This window comes from Macaca mulatta, chromosome 11, assembly GCF_049350105.2.
Source record: "Macaca mulatta isolate MMU2019108-1 chromosome 11, T2T-MMU8v2.0, whole genome shotgun sequence".
Taxonomy (NCBI): Eukaryota; Metazoa; Chordata; class Mammalia; order Primates; family Cercopithecidae; genus Macaca; species Macaca mulatta.
The window spans coordinates 46,960,189-46,982,256 of record NC_133416.1 but is presented as its reverse complement, the minus strand read 5'-3'; the positions used below and the strand labels follow the sequence as shown (position 1 = coordinate 46,982,256).

General features: G+C 39.7%; 1 protein-coding gene across 1 annotated transcript in view; it reads left to right on the top strand.

Moving 5' to 3' along the window:
- Positions 1-848: 848 nt before the first annotated feature.
- Positions 849-22,068, top strand: part of SLC2A13 (solute carrier family 2 member 13) — a 364,441-nt gene continuing 343,221 nt past the window's right edge. The window contains exon 1 of the mRNA XM_001088026.5: positions 849-1,670. Within this exon, the coding sequence (XP_001088026.2) occupies positions 1,118-1,670 (553 nt within the window). The 5' untranslated portion in view covers positions 849-1,117. The remainder of the gene's footprint in view (positions 1,671-22,068) is intronic.

The window sequence follows — 22,068 nt, the reverse complement described above, 5'->3', positions numbered from 1 at the left end:
TCATGTCATCTTTGCTTTGTTTCAAGTAAATGAAGCTGTTAAAACAATGCCTCATGGAGGGCAACAGTGGGGATTCTCAGGAGAGAAGATATCCCACCTTTTGGTTATCATGTTGGGGCAGGGAGGTGGAGACTGCCTGCCGAATCACAAATCAGGGTCTTGGGTTTTCTTTGTTACTGGGAATTACACGTTACATGAGTGGAATGCATATTGTGAATTTTCTTTTACAGGTCAGGGATCCATGGAAGGAGGTTTGGGATTCACCCCAGGAGATATTTTATCTCCGTCCTCAAAGAATCAAATGTACCATTCCTTTAAAATAAGCATACATTGAGGAGGGACTGGCGATGAGAGTGGAAACTAGCTATAGAAATGGGAGAATGCAGCCCTGAATTGCTCCAGAACAAATACATTTAATGCCAGGGAAGTAGACCACGCTGGGTAATGTCACAATACTATAAAAGGAAGGGTACTTGCTAGGTCGTATTCTAGGATAGTTTTTCCAGCCCTATCTCCAGGCTGCTGGAAGGACAGTCAGGCTGGTTTAGGTGCTCTCTCCCTACCCTCCAAACAGCGCAAACATTCTGGGTGGCTTCCAGACTGCCTGGTGGCATCGCCAAATTGGCTTGCTCCATCGCTGCAGCTCGGAAGGCAGGGTTAATTCCATACAGTTGCCAGAGCCCTAAATGAGGGAGCCTAGGTCAGAGGTCGCACCCACCGGGGAGGGCGGGATTTAGGGGTGCGGGGCGGGCTGAGCCTGGCTCCGCCCAGGGAGGGGGCGGGACGCTTTCCGTGCCCCGCCCCACCGGCTCGCGGTTGCACGTGACCCGCGGTTCCGCCTCCCGCCCGCTCCGCAGCGCCAGCTCGGCAGGCGCGGGGTGTGAGTGTGGAGTGAGACCCGCCGGGCTCCAACTCCGCAGCGCCGGAGCGCGGCGGGCAGCAACTTTCTCCCGGGAGCGGCCGTGGCGGCGGCTGCTGCCGTGGCAGCCGGAGCGGAAGCCGGGAGGAAGAAGGCGGCGGCGGCGGCGGTTGCTCCCGCCGGCTCGGGCTGTCCAGCTCGCTGAGACTGCCGGCCCGCGGAGCCGCGTCCCCCCGGGCAGCCCCGGGCCCCTGCCCTATGTCCCGCAAGGCGAGCGAGAATGTGGAGTACACGCTGCGGAGCCTGAGCAGCCTGATGGGCGAGCGGCGCAGGAAGCAGCAGGAGCCGGACGCGGCAAGCGCGGCCGGGGAGTGCAGCCTCTTGGCGGCCGCCGAGTCGAGCACCAGCCTGCAGAGCGCGGGCGCGGGCGGCGGCGTCGGGGACCTGGAGCGCGCGGCGCGGCGGCAGTTCCAGCAGGACGAGACCCCCGCCTTCGTGTACGTGGTGGCCGTCTTCTCCGCGCTCGGCGGCTTCCTGTTTGGCTATGACACCGGGGTGGTGTCAGGGGCCATGCTGCTGCTCAAGCGGCAGCTCAGTCTGGACGCGCTGTGGCAGGAGCTGCTCGTGTCCAGCACGGTGGGGGCGGCTGCCGTCTCGGCATTGGCCGGAGGCGCCCTCAACGGCGTCTTCGGCCGCCGCGCTGCCATCCTCCTGGCCAGTGCCCTCTTCACCGCCGGCTCCGCGGTGCTGGCCGCGGCCAGCAACAAGGAGACGCTGCTCGCCGGCCGCCTGGTCGTGGGACTCGGCATCGGTGAGTTCGGGCTCCGCTAAGGGCGCACGGGACCCCAGTGTCACCGCCCTTGACCCTGGGTGTTGCGTGCCTCTTGCCCATCGGGGTCCTCGTCGGGTCTCGCCTGGTCAGAGAATCCTCCATTTCTCTGGCCTCTAGAGCCCATCTGTTGGTCCAGCCTCCAAGGCTCTCCCGGGAGGTGGGGGGTTTGAGGGCGGGGGGTCACTGTAGTCTCCCTCGAGCCCACGTGCAATCTTTGATCGTCCACGGACCAGTCAGTCCGAGTAGTTGTTGCCTCTCAGCACTTCCAGGAACCCAGCTGAGCCCCAGCTTTTTCCTTGATCCAGCCTAACCTGATGATGCTTCTTGAGCTTACGAGGGTCTCTATTTTCCTGCACTGTCCCACCTTCCCTCCCCACTGCTACCCCTTTCCTTTTCTAGGGCTCCCAGCCTGCAACCTAGAACGTCGTCAAGTTACAGTGAGATAATATTTAGAATTAAGTAATTCCGGACTCTGAAAGGTTTATTAGCTACCCCTGCCCTCTTTCCTTATCTAGCATTTGTCTTTAGATGGTATCTCCTTTTGCTTTTATGCTTTTTCTATTGCCTTTCAGCTTTCATTCTTTTCCCAAGTGAATTCCATTCTCCTCTGTTTTTCTAACTTTTTCATTTGAATCCTTTTTTATCCATTCTCCTCTTTGTTTTGCCTCTCCTGCTTTCCAGTTGGGAACCAAATTATCTATTAAAGGTCATATTCACTTCCTGAATTCATTTAGGAGGTACTCCCCCTGTGGATAAATGCCCAGCAAGATAAATGATTGGAATTTACTTCAAAAATGAAGGCATTAATGTTCTCCTGGCATTGATTTTTTTTCACCCTGGTTGCTGAGCAAGGGAGGTACAATTGGCAAGTTTTTGGCAGAGGGAAGCCATTTAGAATGTGCTCTGTATTATTAGAAAGCACTTTTGAGGGAAAGTGGGGGGTTGTGACTTAAATCTCACTAGAATTTTTCTAAGACACACCGCTGATGCCTTTTTAATGTTTCGTTTCATAATTCAGTTTTTTGTTTCCCTTAGGGTGCTGTTGAAGTATTTCTTCCCCATGGCTGGGGCTTGATGAAAGCGCTTTAAACCTGGGGCTGCTAGTGATCTGTGTATTCACCACTTGTTTCATGTTTGTGCTTTTCACCCTTTCTCTGTGGGTTGTGAAGGGAAGCAAAGGCCATATATTCAACTCCACATGCAGGAACCATGAGCCTAAAACCCAGCTCGCTGCACTTTATATTCAAAGTTTGTCAGTAGTGACCTTCCTTTTGCTTGTTTATTGTACTATTAGGAAAGGTAGGGCAAAGCTCTCAGTAACATATTAAGTTGGCACAAAAATGTCCAAAGTGACCAAAAAATCCAGCTGAAATGAAACCTCTTTGTATGGAAACTACTTGCGCCTTCAGGACCCTTCAACAAATAACCTGCTAAGTGACCACGATTCTTTTCTCAGCATTGTCTGCTTGGGACATCTGGACTTTTTTTGTTGCTTCTGACATAGAAATAACATCATTTTAGGTAGCAAGAATTGTTCTGTCAACCTGAATCTTTTCTGTAATTTTGAAATTGAATCATGATTTGCAGAACTCTCTAAATGAAGCTTCCTAGTGTTTTGCTATGGCAAGTATTGGTTAAAATTTTGGGTATTATGTTTAGTCTTTTTATCTGACCTGCAAATTGAGCCCTGTTCTGTGTAAGATCCCCTTCCAGATATTGTGGGCAGAATAGTGAGAAGAATGTATTATACTTTAGTAAATGTAGCAAGGTGGGACAAAAGCAATGTAGAACTTGCTAAGCTTTATAACAGAGATTCTCAGAGATAGCTGATGAATTCAGAGAGGGTACAGTTATCTCCAACAGAGGGAAGCCAGAAGCTCTTACCAATGGAAATGGTATGTTGACATGTCAGTATTTTAACAGAAATGAGGAAGGGACCTTCTAAGCAAGGGATAAAATGGGTAAAGGAAGGAAAGCGTAGCGCATACTTGGGGAATAGGTGGAAGCAGCAATAGAGGACAAAGCAGGAGATCAGATTGGAAGTACGGGTGTGCAAGAGCTGTGGAGGCCTCTCTGTCGTGCAGCCTCATTCTGTGGTCTCTGGGCTGATTGGTTCAACAGAGAAGCCCAGTTTAGGTATGGTCTTCATTCAGTTCTGGTGTAGCCCATCTCACTTCCAGAAACATACCTCTCAGAATAGAAGCCCTGAGGCAGTTTCGTAAAAGCCCTCTTCATTTACAAAATGAAGAATGTTTTAAGATCATAAACAGGCTTTGAAACAGGCCATGTTCAAAACAAAACAATAATGAAATAAAACCACTTCAAATTAGGATCTATGCAAAGCATGTAATTATACAAATAAAATCATTAAAACTTAAAAGATCACTAGCCTTCCAAAAGAAATCACAAGTGTGTGTTTTTTTTTGTTTGTTTGTTTTTTTTTTAAGCTACAAGGAAATGGGTTCCTAACATGAGCATTTTTTGAGGGACATTAAATCAGTTTGCTTGTTTGGTACACTAAATCTGGGTTAATTTTATGCTATTGTTTTTTAAGTAGTTAAATTTTATGTGTAGTCAGGGATTTGTTGTTTTGTCCTTATGATAGTTAGTAAATGTTGATGAATAACAAAATGTGGCTTTTGATGCCTTTTTCAGACAAGTTTGCTGTAAGAACTTCCTTCCTCCACATGTTTACCTGTGGTAAAATATAAGGCCCATGTGGGTCAGGGATTTCTGTTCATTTTGTTCACTGATACATTCCTGCCACATAGGAGATACTTGTTGAATAAATGAATGGTGAGCAGAAACGGAAAAAAATCCAAATTTCATTGCTGGTCGAGTAGCACTTTAAGTTAGTTTAAGTTCTTTTCAAAACACAAAAATAGTGCATTATCAAAATACTTGAAAGGCCATCTAAAGGTTTTGGTTGTAATAGTTTAATGAAATCATTATCTATTCAACACTTGCTAATTGAGCTTCCGTTATTGATCCTGTCAGATATGGGGCAGGCAGTAATTAGATAAAAACCCCACCTTGGAGGTGTTCATTCTGTAATGGAGTAGAAAGATACATAAACAAGCAATTAAAATAGACATTTCTCCATAGTGTCAGATGACACACAGAAGAATGAGTGATCAGTTGATTCTTTTAAGGGAAAAAATGGAACACAGGATTGAGGAAAGTTCTACAGTGGGATATTCAAAGTAGGGTTTGAAGAGTGAGTAGGTATTCAGCAGATGATGTAGATGAAGTCAGAAAAGTGCTTGTTTAGTGCTTTAGTATGTGCAAGACCTGGTGGTAGTACTTTACACATATTACCTCATTTAATCTTCCTGAGTCTGGGAAATGGGTCCCGTTTTGTTGGGTGTGGAAACAGTTAAATGGCAAGGTCACTGATTACAGAGGCAGGATTAAAAAAAAAAAACCTTGAGTCTTTTGCTGTATTACCCTACTGGACATTTAAGGTGGAGTTAATAACTGGTGTAAAGGCACAGAAAAATGAAAGCAGCGTTTGAAGCATAGGTGAGTGAAGGGTGGTGATGGGGTGGTCATGAGACTAGAATGTTTTGGGGGGATTAGGCTGAATATAGTTTATTTGGTCCTGCCTATGCAGGGAGAGCTTTTAGAGGTTTTTAACAGTAAATAATATAATCAGATTAAACATCCCTTGAATCTGATATGTGAGGGTTTTTGTTTTTCCCATTATGCTTTTAAGTTCTTTTACTTTCTTCCTTACGGCTTCTCATGTCTTTGAAATTTTGGGTATTAGCAGTCCTTTGCTGAGATGGCTACTATAGGATGGGTAAAGCATAGCATGTGACCATTAATTACTGATATGGGAGGAGTCAGTGGACCCTTCAGCAGAAACCTTTGCAGAGGTGAAGATAGCAAGGAGTAGAGTGTAGTTATTAATGAGTATTAAATGAATTGTGTAGTAAAAGACCTTAAGTATCAGAAGTCAGGGAGATGTGTATTTCTTTTGATTCAAGGATTCCGTTTTCTTGACTGGTTGTAACAAAATTACCGAGTGCCTGTTTTAAATCGGGCATTATTTTGGGTTTTCTTTTCTTTTTTCTTTTTGGTTCACCAGAGGCATCTTTGGTTCCTCTAGTTTATTTTTCTCTTTTACTTGATTCCTGACACTAGACTTTCTCCATTTCGCTGCCTGCTACCATAACCACCTGAACTTTTTAAACGTGAAAAGTCAAATTTGAAATAGGACATACATTTTCCATCTCAGAAATGATTGTATTCTAACAGCGTTAATCATTTTTTTTTTTTTTTTTTTTGAGATGGAGCTTCACTCTTGTCGCCCAGGCTAGAGTACAGTGGTGAGATCTCGGCTCACTGCCACCTCCACCTCCCAGGTTCAAGTGATTCTCCTGCCTCAGTCTCCCGAGTAGCTAGGATTACAGGCACCTGCCCCCCATGCGCACCTAATTTTTGTATTTTTGGTAGAGACAGGGTTTCACCATGTTGGCCAAGCTGGTCTCGAACTCCTGATCTCAGGTGATCCTCCTGCCTTGGCCTTCCAAAGTGCTGGGATTACAGGCATGAGCCACCATGCCCGGCCCAGGGTTAATCTTATTTTGTATATTCTTTACACGCAATCCCATTTTCAGTTGTTTGTTTAGCAGTATTGTACCTATAATCAAGGTTTTTAAGTATGGTTAGTTACAACAGGATTGAAGAATATGAGTTTGCTCATTTGCTTTATTTATTTTCTATCACCATGTATTTCCCATGCATAACACACAAGAAATTGTCTAGAAAAGACAAAGTACAACAGTATACTACTATTAACACTGTTAGCATGTACACGGTCAGTGAAAAAGCATACCTATTAGCCCTTTCTCCCTGGTGTTGGCATTTATTCTACTGCTCATTGTAAGTGGTGATTTAGGGTCTGTGTGGGGAATATCAAGAAGTCTCTAAATTTGATAGTCCCCAGTATTCAAAACCTTTCCTGAGAATTGACATACTAATTTATACAGCACTGGATTCGTTGAATTAATCTTAGATTTACATCAGTTTCTCCTGTGTCAGCCTCTTTCAGGACTCCCTCTACTGGAACACAATTTGTAGCTGTAAATTGCAGCTTGTAATTAGTATATTATGGCCTGTTGAGTAATACTTTTAAAAATACCACATTTTTGTTTTTCAAACAGCATTTGAATTCTTCCTCAGTGCAAATGAAATGTAAAATCTTGTTTGATCAAAAAATGCAATGTTGAGATCAGTGTCAACAAAGAATGTCATTTAAGGTAAGCATAGTTGGGCGGAAGCTCTTAAGTTTCAAATAGTTAATCAGCTAATATACAGTTTTGCGGGGAGGTGCTCAAATTTGTTTTTTTTCCCCTACTCCCCAATTTCTGTCTGTTTGGTTGTTTTTGAAGGCAGGAATTCTGTACTGGATTTATGCTCCCTACTGGTATGAAACTGACACATGAAATAAAGCCTCCTTTGACTTCTTGTATTTCCTTGTTTTATACACATTAACAGCTTTGCTCCCTCCCCTTTTCTGTCTGGCAGTGTAGGGACTGACATTGCAGTTATAGTGAGGATTATGATCTAATTGTGTTTGCCTGGTAGTATAGCAACACCCTCTTCAAGTGAGTTGTCAGTAAGATAACGTAAGTCTGTTAACATGAGTTATGTGAAATTGTTCACGTGACTTCCTTGGAAAACATTGTGCTTTTTCATTCATCCCTTTTTCCCTCTTCTGGATTATAAACTTAAAGTTTAAGAATGCACTCAAAGTTAACTGACTTCACACTAACATCTTTGGTTTGAACACCTTTAATGATGTAGAAACTGCTAAGAGAACTGAACTAGCAAGCAGTCGTTGCTGTCTTTACCCAAAATCACCTGAGTGTAATTTTCTTTTTCTCATATTGAGCTTGGTTCCTTTGTCCATCTTTCTTGTCTACACCTTTTTCCATTTCTTTATCTTTCTTTTTCCTGTGACCCATTAGAGTCCGTAAATAGTAGCAACACTTCTAATAGCAGCTATTGCTAATAGTATCAAAACTTCCGTTGTCAGGAGGAAAATTCATACTCACCAGAAAAGCCTCAAACATTTTGCACATATAAAATTTAATTTCTCTGGTTGTAGAAAGAGAAAAAAGTTTTACAGGGACTTCTAAACTCAAGTTAAGAGTACTACATGCTTTCTAGTTAGGCCTTTTATTAAATGCCACTATTTGAAATGGTGCGGTCTGCAGCATATGTCCAAGGCCACATGGCAGGAGCATCATTTCACAGCAGGGCCAAGCACTGTGGCAGCTGGTCACCAGCGAGCAATGGCACCAGTGTTCTTCTGATTTTAGTGCTGCCCTGCCCTGCACTGGGAGGAGTCTAGGCAGTCCATCCTTGTGGCAGGGTGTGGATTGGCCGTCAGCTTAGCTGCCAGCGCCCTGGAAATAGTACCTAAGACTTGTTGAATGCTTACACTTCTAAACATTTTGCACATGCTAATTCACATAGTCTTCATAATAACCCAGGGGGATAATACAATTACCTTTATTTTAAGGTGAGGGTATTTAGGCAGAAAGAGATGAAGTAACTTTCTCATGATCACAAAGCTACTGGGTGGGGCCGGAGTTCAAACCCAAGAGGTCTGGCCTCCCAGTCTGTGCTCAACCAGTCTGTGACACTCACTCCTCCCTGAAACTGGCATAATTCTTCTTTACCATGATATATCATGTGGACATTACTTTTGTTTGTTTTAATATAGATTTTTTTTTATTGTGGTAAAGAACACATTACATTTATACTCTTACCCATTTTAAGGTGTGCAGTTTGGTATTGTTGGGTATATTCACATTGTTGTACAACAGATCTCTAGAACATTTTCATCTTGCAAAACTGAAACACTGTATCTATTAAACACAAATTCCCCAGCCTCTCTTCCCTATCCCTTGACAACCCACCTTTCTGCTTTCTGTTTCTATGATTTTTACTGTTTCGGATACTTCATATAAGTGGAATCATGCAGTATTTGTCCTTTGCTGGCTTACTTCACTTGAGGTTTATCCATGGTGTAGCATATGATAGAATTTCCTTCCTTTTAAAGGCTGCATAATATTCCATTGTATATGTGTGTGTGTGTATATATATACACACTCATATATACATATATACACATATGCATATATACACATATATACACATATATATGTGGCATTTAATCTATCCATTCATCTGTTGATGGACCTTTGAGTTATCTCTCCTTCTTGGCTGTTGTGGATATTGCTGCAATGAAGATGGGAGTGCAAACATCTCTTTGAGATCCTTCTTTGAATTTTTTTGGATATATACCCAGAATTGAGTTTGCTGGACCATGTAGTAGTTCTATTTCTAATTTTTTGAGGAACCTCTATCCCGTTTTCCATAGTGGCTGCACTCCTCCCAGTGTGGGGCAGGGCGGCGCTAAAATTGAGAAACTAGGGTTCCAGTTCTCAATATGCTCACCAACATTTGTTGTTTTCTTTTCTTTTGACAGTGGCCATCCTAATGGATATGAAGTGATACCTCATGGTGGTTTTGATTTACATTTCTCTTAGGATTAGTGATGTGAAACATTTTTTCATAGACTTGTTGGCCACTTTTACCTTTGTATATCTTCTTTGGAAAATTGTTTATTGTATTTTCAAGTCCCTTACCTATTTTTAATTGGTTTATTTCAATTGCTATTGAGTTGTAGAAGTTCCTTATGTATTCTGAATATTAACCCCCTATCAGATATATGACTTGCAAATGTTTTCTTTCATTCCATTGGTTGCCTTTTCACTGTTTATTGTGTCTTTTGGTGTATAGTTTTTAAATTTGATGTAGTCCTGTTTGTCTGTTTTTGCTCAACACACACAAAACTAAAACTGTTGGAGTCATTTGTCATGCCCCTTGAGAGTAAGCTTTTTGGAAATTCTAATAAAATACTAGATTTTACTTCTAGGAGTATGTCATTTTGTTCCCTGGAATACATTCTTTGTGAACAAACATAATCTTCATTTCCTGTGATATAATGCTTTTTAGCAGCTTGGCAGAGGTGTTATAAAAAGTGGACTCTAAAAGCCCATTCTGTATGCCTATATGTGTATATGCTTGCATTCACTCAGTAATTAGGAACATTAGTATTTTCCTTAGTTTAAGTATGAATTAAAGGAAGTGCAGAGAAATTAGGGAAATTAGCACTGTTAGTAACAGTGCTGAGATTTAAACCCAGATTTCTGATCAAGAACCAGTGTACGCCCCACCTTTCTATTATATGATAAATCCAGTTTTTGATTGTGAAAGCTAAATATAGTCACCATAATGCTTCCCAAATTAGTATTAGTATTTAATGTGCTAGCAATGAAAATCCCAACACGATACTTTCACAAAAGAATTTCACAAAATGATTGTAATCAGATTGAGGGAACAGTAGTAAGACAGTAGTTATAGACAGAAGTAATTACTGCAAAGAAATAATATGTATATAATATATAGGGTATACAATATGTATTATTAAAACCAGAATATGATGAATGGAACAGAATCAGAATTCCAGTGATAGATCCAACTGTTTGGAAGAATTTAGTATTGAGCAAATAAGAGGGAAAAGAAAGAAGCAACTGAGAAGAGGAAATAGGAATATGAAATGTAAATGAAATTTAGGTCTCATATTCTCTGTAGTGTGTTGGTTTAAGAGTCTCTAATTTTTTTAATTAATGGAGTGTTTTTTCTTATCTATATTGATGACATCTTTTATTATAATTTTTAAAACCTCAAAGCAGAGATTTTAAAAGTGAGGCAACAGATTGGAAAGACATTGTGGTAAATTTATTTAGTTAAAAGAAAATATATTTATCCTCAAAGTATACTAAACAGATTGTTTACAACAAGAAAAATATAGTTAGTAAATAGACTCTTGGGAAAGTGTTAAGCCTGGTTACTAATTAGAGGTGAAAATTAAGAGAACACCATACTTACTAAATTAGCAAATTAAAAACTCAGGGCTGGCCGGGCGTGGTGACTCACGCCTGTAATCCCAGCACTTAGGGAGGCTGAGGTGGGTGGATCATGAGGTCAGGAGATCGAGACCATCCTGGCTAACAGGGTGAAACCACATCTCTACTAAAAAATGCAAAAAAATAAAATAAAATAAAATAAAATTAGCTGGGCGTGGTGGCGGGCTACTCAGGAGGCTGAGGCAGGCGAATGGCATGAACTTGGGAGGCGGAGTTTGCAGTGAGCTGAGGTCGTGCCACTGCACTCCAGCCTGGGTGACAGAGCGAGACTCCATCTCAAGAAAGAAACAAACAAAAAAACAAACAAAAAAAAGCTAAACAAAACTCAGGGCTAAGTTGTTCCCTAGGAAAATATGATTTTCTGATTGTAAAATAAATTGGAATAATTTTCTGTAGAGAATATTCTAGATAAAAAGCTGACATGTTTGACATGCTTCATTCATTTGTTCTTCATTCAACAAGTTTATTTTGAATTACTAATATGTATTATATACTGTGCTCTTGCAGTTCATTTGTAAAATTGCTAATAATTCTTTGATCTGGAAATTTCACTTGAGAGATTGTAATATAAGGAAATAAAGAAAAACTCATTTTGTTTAAACGTATTTATAGATGTGCAATATGTAATTTTAAAAAGCTAGGAGGAACCTCCAAGTGCCTAGTGATTGGGAAATGATTAGTTAGACCACATCACATTGACATTAAACACAAAAACGTCTAGACCTTAGATACATATATCCCGCAAATATTAAGCCCGAAGAATAGAACCTAGTTGTATGGACACATTGATTGCAACTACCTAAAAAATTACACTTGGACATAGAGTTTGGAAGAAGGAATAAAGGTGTATGTTTAGTTTACATATGGCACAGGGCATTTACATTTTTTTTTTAAACTCTTCCCTTTAGATCATTGTTCTACTTCACATTCACATTTTTGTTTTAAAAGGCACAGAGACACACATAAGAAAACACAGCAGCAAGATACTTTTTTCCAAATTAGATTTTACTTCTTATTCTATGGAAGGACATTTTTAGGAAATAATGACAAAAATGTTGTAATCTAATCGTATAATAGCGGTGTGGGTGTATTTTTTCCCCCAGATTTTTAACTCATTGCATGAATTAGCAAGGTCTCATGATGTACGAAGTACATTTCTGGGATCTTATTATTGTATGTATCTCAGGAAAGTGTCTTGCTTACTTTATGGCTGAGAATGAGAGCTTCCATGGGCTCCCATCCCACACTCCCTTCTCTCTTTTGGGTTTCCTCAGCTGTTCCTGCCTGGGCCTTGCACAGATGCTGTCTTCTTTCTGTTTCTGTAGATGAACTGGCAAAGGCTTCTCCCTGTCTCCTATTCAAAGCTGTCATCCCAGCTCTTTCTCTTTTGTCTCATAACATTTCTCCTTCTACTGAGTTAGTCCTGTAAGCATGGACACATGCTGTTGTTATTTTTGCAGTCTTTTTTTTTTTTTATTTTATTACATTTATTTATTTATTTATTTTTAAAATTATACTTTAAGTTCTAAGGTACATGTGCACAACGTGCAGGTTTGTTACATATGTATACATGTGCCATGTTGGTGTGCTGCACCCACTAACTCGTCATTTACTTTAGGTATATCTCCTAATGCTATCGTTCCCCCCACCCCCTCCCCACAATAGGACCCAGTGTGTGATGCTCCCCTTCCTGTGTCTAAGTGATCTCATTGTTCAGTTCCCACCTATGAGTGAGAACATGCGGTATTCGGTTTTCTGTTCTTGCAATAGTTTGCTGAGAATGATGGTTTCCGGCTGCATCCATGTCTCAAAATTTTTTTTTTCTGCCCCACTTTATCTTTCGGTTACTATCCTGTCTGTCTCCTTTTCTTTACATAAAACAGTTGCCTGTATTCCTTTTCCGTAGTTCCTCTCTTCCCCTTTTCTCTGAACCCTATCCAGACAGGCTTTTATCCTTACCACTCCACTGGCGTTGCTCTTATCAACTTTACTGTGTCCTCTGTGTTGCTCAGCGCAAGGACTGTCTTCAGTCCTACTTGTCCTACCAAAGGCATTTGATACAAGTAAATCGTGTCTTCATGGACTACTTTCTTTGGCTTCTAGGACACCACATTCTCCCAGCCTTTTCTGTAGGCTGCTTCTTCCCCCATCTCCTTTGCAGATTCCTCTTCATCTCTCAGATCTCTTAACTCTGACCAGCCTCAGAGTTCTCTTCTTCTCTGCATTTACTCCTTTGGGGTTCTCATCTTGTCTCATGGCTTGGAATAACTTCTGTGTTGCTGAGAATTCCCAAATCTAGATTTCAGCCCAGACCTCTCTCCTGATCTCCAGATGCTTGCACCTGACTTCCCTGTTTTGTCCACCATCTCCCGCTTACCAGGTCAGAGCATTCCTCCTGGGGCTTTCACCAAAAGCCTTGGAGTTGTCCTTGACTACCTCATGTGCCCCTTATCAGGTCGGCTAGGAAATCTTTTGAATCTAGGCCCTAATTATATCTGAAATCTGTTTCTTATCACTTCCTCTGCAATCTCCCTGATCCCAAATGTCACCCATCTCTCACTTGGGGTATTGCCAGAGTCTCCTGTGTGTTCACTCTGCGCTTTTCCTGACCCCTCTGCTTACTTTTTATACATATGACAGCCAGAATGATTCATTTAAAATATAAATCAGACTATGCCATTTCTCTGCTCAAAGCCCCTGATTAGCTCCCCACCTCAGAGTAAAAGCTAGTGGTCTGCAGCAGCCCATGGGATCTTGCCCCATGCCCACTTCTTTGATTTCATTTCCTACTGTTTTGCCTTCCCTCCTTTCCTAGCTGCCCCCACCTCTAGGAATACACTAGACATCCTTCCAGGCCTTTTTGTGGGTGGTTTCCTCTGCTGGGAAGCCTCTCCCTAGATACCTGGAGCACTCTTTCCCTTTCTCTCTTGTGTTTCCTCAAGCATCTCTTCTTAGCGGTGTCTTCCTTGATCATTCGGCTTAAAGTTGCAGCCCCCACCACTGATTTCCCCTGCTTTATTTTTCTCTATAGCAATTTTCACTAGCTGAAACACTTAATTAGTTGTGTTACTTATTGATTATTTTCTGTCCAATAGAGTGTAATCTCCATGAAGGCAGATTTTAATTTTTCTGTTTTGTTTATTGCTATTCCACCGTTGCATAGTGTAGTGCCTGGAACGCAGCAGGCATCCAGTAAATATTTAATCTGTAGATAACAACTAAAACAGTATAATCTTAAGGAATAATTTTGAGCTGAGATTGGATCAAGGATGTTGTAGGAAATTTGTGTAGTGGATGGAAGTAATTAAATGTTCTCTAGGGTTGTTTCTGGCACTACTCTATGGTTTCAAACTTTTTAAAGTGGTTGGGAGAAAATGGGTATTATTTTTAACTTCAATTAAGACTTTTAAGTCTAATATTGTTTTCAGTCTCTGCAGTGAAATGGGTCTCTCCGTGTATCTAGGGAGCCTAAACAAACGAAAGTTGATTTGTGTCTGAAAAATGATCTGACAGACGCTCAAGGATGAACTTGGAGTAATTACACTTAGATGTGACAGTGGAATCAACAGAAATGCAAACTTATTACATGGGATATATCTTTTCCACATGTTAATAATGCTCTAATGTCTCCTCTCTTTCCTGGCAGACAGACTTGTGGGAAGAGGGATTACTGATTCACACAGTTGCATCTTTGTGTTTGAACCTGGAATTAAAGCAGGAGTGGAAGGGTGTTGGAGTCATAGTTCACCCAGGCTATAAAGAGGCCTGATCAGTTTTCCCTGACCTTCACGTCTTCTGTCTGATGACTCAAGTTTTCAAACTTAGAGTCTTTCTCTTGGAGAATGGAGATACGGAATTTGAAATCTCCTCTTATTTTCTCCTTAGCAGCCAATCCATGTTTCAGATTCTATAATACATTTCACTAAGTAGCTATTGAGTGTCTGTATCTGGCCAGGCACATTGTGGCTTGGGATTCAAAAAATAAGACAGATTTTATTTTTCATTATGGTCTGATTATAAATTTAGGGGACAAAAAACATGTGTAGTATAAAATGATGTGGTAAGTTTTTAAAGATGATATTACATATATGGAATTTAAAAAATAAGTACCATAATCTTGAGATTGATCTGATCCTTTTAAATGATCCAGATTTTAATTCTGGATGGGGTTACGTTTCAAGTAAAGCCGATCTGCAACTCTTCATAGCAAATGGAGTGGCACTCTCACCAGTCTAAACTGTGATAATTAAAACACTGGTCTTAATATTGCACTTTAAGCTTATATTTGAATATGAGTGCTTCACATAAATATGGAAACTTACATTGTCAAGCAAAATGATTAAATTATGCTGTGTAGACTTGGCTTGAGCCACATTTCCTGGTTTACTGTTTTGAGTTTTTAATCTTACAAACCCCGTAAACCCTCTATACTTGTGAAACCATTCTTGCCACCCCAGACAGACCTTATTATGCCTTTCTCTGTAACACTTCTGTTGCTGCCCATAGTGATACTCATATGTCATTAATACAGACAGTAATAGAAAAATATATAAGACACAGTCGTGCAGAGGAAGGTTGATGAGGTCTACCTGCAGCTGGCAAGTCAGGTTTTACAAAATCCTAATTCATAGAGTTATTGTATAGATTAATTGATATACTATTTTCTGTTAAAAGCTTAACATTATTCCTGATGCTTAATACATGCTCAGAAAACATTAGCCATTATTGTTGTAATTAATGTGAATTTTTCTTCCCGTTTTATCTCTGTTGGAGGCAGGCATCAACATTTTTTGGATTGGTGAATAAAACCAGACTGTCCTGAATTAAGTTTTCCTGGCACATGTGTAATTAAAACCTCTGTAGGACTATTAGATAGTATGAGTACAAATGAGTGAGTTACCTCATTTCACCTTTATAGTTCCTGGTTAAAGAGAGAAAGACATTTTGAAATTTTCATAGTTCATAATTTGAACCTTGAAATTTAGGATTGTACAAAAAGACAGGGAATTTAATGCATCAAATGAATGTGACATGCCATTATTCTTTGTTGCTAGTAGTTGGCCAATTTCAACTTTAATAGAAGTTCAGCCTTTTGTAATAGTTTGCAAAAACAGCAAAAAATTTGAGCAATAAGCTTTTAATTTTAGATTTCCTTCTTATCCTGTAGAATAAAGTTTTAGCAGTAATGTCAACAAAAGTAAATTGTGAAGAATCTAATGATATTCAAGTGAATGAGGATACTCTATTTTTGACCTACTGTACAAATTACAGTTCATAAAGTGAAATTCAAGCATCTTATTTTGCACAATATAAAGTTCAGCCATGTGCCACATAACGACATTTCAGTGGAGGATGACCACATATAGGATGGTAATAAGATTATAATACTGCATTTTTACTGTACCTTACCTTTTCTATGTTTAGCCATTTTATACACGAATACCAATGTGTTATAGTTGCCTACAGTATTTAGTATAATAACATCCCGTACAGTTTTATAACCCAGGAGCAGTAGGCTATAGCATATAGCTTAGGTATGTAGTGGGCTGTACCATTTAGGTTTGTGTAAGGACACTCCATGAAGTTTGCAAAATGTATTCCTGAGAATGTATCTCCGTGGCTAAGCAATGCATGATTGCATTTGCGTGTGCACATCTTTAATAAGAATATCTTACTAAAGATTCTGAGGCAGTGACTTTGTTTACTGTTACATAGGTAATGTAAAATAGACAAATCTAAAGGACTTTATTTATTATGAATGAATAGTTCTTGAGGCTGGGGAAGTAAGAACCCTTTTTTAAAAAAGGTTTATAGCCTTATTAAGGAAATGATGAATGTTGCAAAAGAAACACATGACTTTGTTACATTTGTTTGGTAATTATGTAGTTATTTATTCATCTGTGTAAGAGATCATTAGAGCCTGGATTATTTTCAAAATTTTAGTTTCTAAATATGACATACATTTTCAAATAAAAATGTATATATATATTAAGAATACAGAATTATAGTTATTAATAAGCATTAAAACTTTGCCTATGGATAGCTACTGCTGTGGTTAATAGTTACCTTTTATTTGCTTTAAGTGAACATCTGGCTGACTTAATCTAACTCAAAAATTTTTAGACATAAACTCAAAGCCACTGTCAGTAAATTTTTCTTTATTTTTAAGCAGTCATGAAGATGAGATACCCAGAGATAAGCCATATGAGCAAATAGTGCCTTAATTGCTCAAAAGGGAATGAATTCTAAGAATTAAGATGAATAAACATGACTAGTTTCTAGCAAAATTATAAAATATTAATGAAGATTTGGAAGCATTTAGAAAAGAGTCTGATGATTACTAGGAAGTTTTGTGTGTTCACTAGAAATATGCCTTACTAAACTATTCTCATTTGTTTTTTGTTTGAAAGCATTTTTTGGTGAGTAGATTAGGAAAATTCTGCAGATAAAGCATTTGGCACACTCTTTCACTGAATATATTCGTAGAACATTTTCTTTGTGTTAATTAGCAAAGTAAGGGAGCAAAATAAAGTTTAATCTTGTGGGGCATACTGATGACAAATAATCTCTGAAATTTGGGAAATTAAAAAAACAAACAAACATGGTTTAGTAGGATGCCTTGTCAGGGTTGAAAAGTGGGCCCAGAAGGTCTCTACTGGGGTGCAACCAAGAGCTCAGTCCTTCAGCTCTGTGCTTATCAAATCCAGGGAGCCCAGAGCAAGCTAAATGGCTGTTACGCTTGATAACAGAGCTAATATTAAAAATAAGATACTGGAATGCTGTTAAAAACCAAGAAAAGTTAAAATTCATAGGAAATGTATTTATAATATGGGTATCTCCATATATTTTACGTTTTAAATATATTTGCGTTACAGCCATTGATCCACTCTTACTGCTGACCAACAGTGAGACAGACTCCTTACAGAGAACGTTAAGAGAGAGTTTACAAAGTCTATATAGGGAGGCGGTCAGTGTAAGGTACAGGGTGACCTTTGTTGAGGAGATGAAGAAGTCTTCCTTGTATTCAGAGCCTGACTGAAGGGCTTCTCTAGTCCCGCATGATTCTAAAATTCTCAGGCTTCTTTATTGATTACAATTGAGAAATGATTTTATCAAAGCTGACAGAGAATTTGTCCCCTGAAGTGGAATAAATCATCTAAGATCCTCAAGATTGCAGAAGAGGAGGACAGTGTCTCTTTTTTGTAACTTCTATGAGAGGTCAGTAGACGGTAGTGGCTCAGTGACACCTGAGTTATTCTGTTTCATTCCTTTTGGCCTCTGTCTTTTAAATTATCATATTCACTTTTCTTGGATATATTTTAGGTCTTTTTTTATGAAATCAAGAACATTATTTTATGTTCTTTTTACAGAGAGAATTTGTAAAGTACGAAGATGACCACTCTGAAAGCCACATGCCCCTGGCACCCTCTGAAGCACCTCAGTCCTCTCCTGACTCTTTAAATGATTCATTCTGCCATTTGCATGATTCCTCTGAAGAAAACCAATTACTTAGTGTTCTTGAGGTGATTGACTTGCAAATAATCTTGTGCTCTTAAAGCACATTTTTGGTAAATTTTCAAATTTCTGAAAACTAGAAATTATTTCTTTAGTTGTAATTGAGTGAGATCAGATATTCACAGATTAATAGACTCTCAAAACCAGTAGGTGCTGCCTTCATACCAAAGGTTTTACCATGCTAGGATAAACATTCATCTTCAATTTTTTTGTTGTTAAAAAGCATACTTCACAAGCAATTTATTATCCCAGTCATTTTATCACATACCTCTTCTGGAGCTTAGGGTCCCGGCCCCTTCTTGTCTCTTCTTTTGTGTCTCCCCACTTATACCCCCACCACACTTTGGTGTTTTTGAGGTTTCTTAATCTTATGTAAAATGTGCATAAAAAGCATTTTTAGAAAGCCTTGCCATGTTTATTGATCTGTAACATACAATATACATAGTGTGCTTGCTGTATTAACACAGCTCCAAGACAAGACCCCTAGCTTTCCTACAGCTCTACTAACTCCCCCAAATCCCACTTCTGTAGAACTTTGGAGCTGTGGCACCTGTTGAGGTAATGGTTACTTTCCTCAAAAGGTTGCCATTACGATGATTGACTTCAAAAAGTATAAAAAAAGTCTTTTGAAAAATTGACAGTTCTCCCCACAAAGAGTTGAGTGATTAGTCAGCTGCAATTTCTTCTAACTTGTAGTTCCTTCTAATATATGATGTTGAGGTTTTAGAGAGAGCAATTAAAATAAAGTGGTCTAATTAAACAGTGTTTGCATCATCTTTTTCAATTTAGATGTTGAGGAAGTGTTCAGGTCCTACCAAGCAATTTTTTTCTCCTTTTGAGTGAGAACTGTCTATACTTTTGGACTTACTGTCTTTACCTGTCCCCCTTTTGAGCTTTTATATCTTAAATGTTATGCCATTTACTCTTTTTAATAGATTAAACTTATTTTCAGGTTATTAAAAAAAAAACACTTGTCTCACAGAATCATAAGACAAACTGTATAAAACTCTTGGAACAGTGCCTGGCACATGGTAGTATGCAGTAAATGTTATCTGCTCTTTCATTTTAGTTTAAACATATCTGCCATGCACCTGCCTCAATGGAATAGTGTAAAAGGATATTTATACTTATAATCAGTATAAATTATAGTTATTTATACTTATAATTAGTACAAATTATATAATTTATACTTGTGAGTTTTATGAATTTATACAAATTAACCCCTTCTGAGCCCTAGGTTTCTCAGCTTTATCCACTTCATGGTGGTTTTATGAGTATTAAGTAGTAGTACAGAAGGGCAACTGGTACATATAACCTCCTGGTAGTGTTGGCTTACTCTCCTCTCTTATGAGGTAAGAGTTCCTTAAGGACAGGGACCATGTTTTTGTGTTTATCCCCGGATCTGTCATAGCCTCTGGCACATAGTAGGTGCTTGTAAGTTACATAAATGGGATCATTGGGAAGGAGAATGAACAGAAGAACGTATAGAAATTTTTCTATTGTAGGTAGCATTCTTCCAGGGGAAAAAGGTTATTTGAAAGCCACAAGGGTCTTAAAAACTCAGTTTTTCATTTAAAGCTTAAAGCGTTTTGATATTTACTTCTAAAGTATTACAACTAATATGACCATGACTGACGAATGGAAGAAACACAGAGGGATATAGACTGGAAGAGAAAGGAGAGAGGGAGAGAAAGACTAAGATTTAGTGAGTATTGTGGAAATGTTAAACTCTAAAGTTACCCTCAAGAGTAGCTTCAAGAGTCTTAGCTCAATTATCAGGGGCCTTTGGAAAGCCAAATAGGTAATTAGCCTTTATTTAAAAAATTACTTGCTTTTAAGACTTTAAAGGATCCTTTCTGAATGGAAGATACAGCCAAAGATGGTAGTGAGAGGTATGGAAGATTCAGGAGGATGTGTGTGGTTGTGTCTTCAGTAACCCGAGCAAACGGCCTGGGATTAGAGGAAATCAATCTGAGGATTGGGTACATTTTGTCCACGTTCACTGTCAGAGTTATCAAGCAATTGGGAGGTAAGGTTCTAGAGTTGGTTTTGTTGTCCTGTCTCAAGACCTAATTATGCCTCTTGGGATGAGGTGAGGAAAACATGTGTCTTGGGACTGGCCGTTGGTAACTGCATTAGAGAAAATGAGCTTGGCAGGTCTCCCACAATTTGGAGATTTCTCCAGAAACATACTGCAGTGTTAGGTCCAGGGAACAATCCATGATCTGTCCTTGGATTAGAGGCAACACATAATCACATTACCTATCAGTTTAGTCCTGATGCCTATGAATGCCCAGTTCTTCCTTATCATTCAGCTTGTGGATGGGAGACAACAATGCATGTCTTGTTTCTTCTCGTATTTGTAACTGATTTGCTTTTAAGACTGTCTTGTCTGCATTGCCCTCTGCTGTTGGTGTAATAAGAAAAACCAATGGGGGAAAATATTTCTTATCTTTAGAGATGAAATAGACATGTAGCTAGAGAATAGATATGAGAATAGACATGTAGCTTGTTTGATGGCCCGTGTCATTTCTCAGTTTGGATTTACTGCTATGTTTTTCTTTTTTTCTTTTTCTTTTCTTTTTTATTATTATTATACTTTAAGTTCTAGGGTACATGTGCATAACGTGCAGGTTTGTTACATATGTATACTTGTGCCATGTTGTTGTGCTGCACCCATCAACTCATCAGCACCCATCAACTCGTCATTTACATCAGGTATAACTCCCAATGCAATCCCTCCTCCCTCCCCCCTCCCCATGATAGGCCCCGGTGCGTGATGTTCCCCTTCCTTGGTTACAAAAACAAATGGCACCGAAGGAAAAGACCACATTTCCTTTTATCATCGCAACAGGTGTTTATTTTTATTTATTTTTATGAGTATATAAAATGAAAAGTATTCAGATTAACTTGTTATTCAGAGAGGTGATATCAGGTGGGGAGTAGTGGGATTAAAAAAAAAAAACCTCCCATGCCAGCTGCATTCTGATTGCCAATGCATCCGTGATTGGTGCCTTGCTCAACATCTCCCAGGTGCCATCACTTCATAAGTTTCCCAGATTTTGCAGTTTCTTAGAAGGCAGCAGGGAGGGCCTGCCACGATGGCTCACGCCTGTAATCCCAGCACTTTGGGAGGCATATGGCAGGTGGATCATGAGGTCAGGAGTTCAAGACCAGCCTAATATGGTGAAACTTCGTCTCTACTAAGAATAAAAAAATTAGCTGGGCATGGGGGCGGGTGCCTTTAATCCCAGCTACTCGGTGGAGGTTGCATTGAGCTGGGATTGTGCCACTGCACTCTAGCCTGGGTGACAGAGCGAGACTCCATCTCAAAAAAAAAAAAAAAAAAAAAAAAAAAAGAAAGATGGCAGTAGTGGGAGGAATGTGGGATGTGAAATTGGAAATCCTGGGTCCTGCTTTCAAATCTTATGCAAATATGTGATTTTAGATAAGTCACTTAATGCTTGAGCTTGCTTTCTCTTCTGTAAAGTAAGAGTTATATGTAAAGTTCCTTCTAACATAGCCATTTCATTGGCCAGATAAGAAAGAAAAAGTACTGTCATCATCTGCCACCTACTTAGGCCCCTTCCGCAATGTGAAATGGACACTGTGAGTGTAAAAACATACTCAAAAGTGTATTTTTAATTCTCTTACTCCACAGAAAACACAGAAGACTTCTGTGACCAAATGTGGGGGATTTCTCCCCACCAACAAGCAATCAGTTTCGCAGCAGACACCAGCTGGATGTCCTCCAATTCAGTTCTCACACTGTCAGCCTAGAAATAGCATCTGATTCCACAGGTTGAGGGTACAGTCCTCAAGACCTCCCCCCACCCCCAATGCCAACAGGCTTC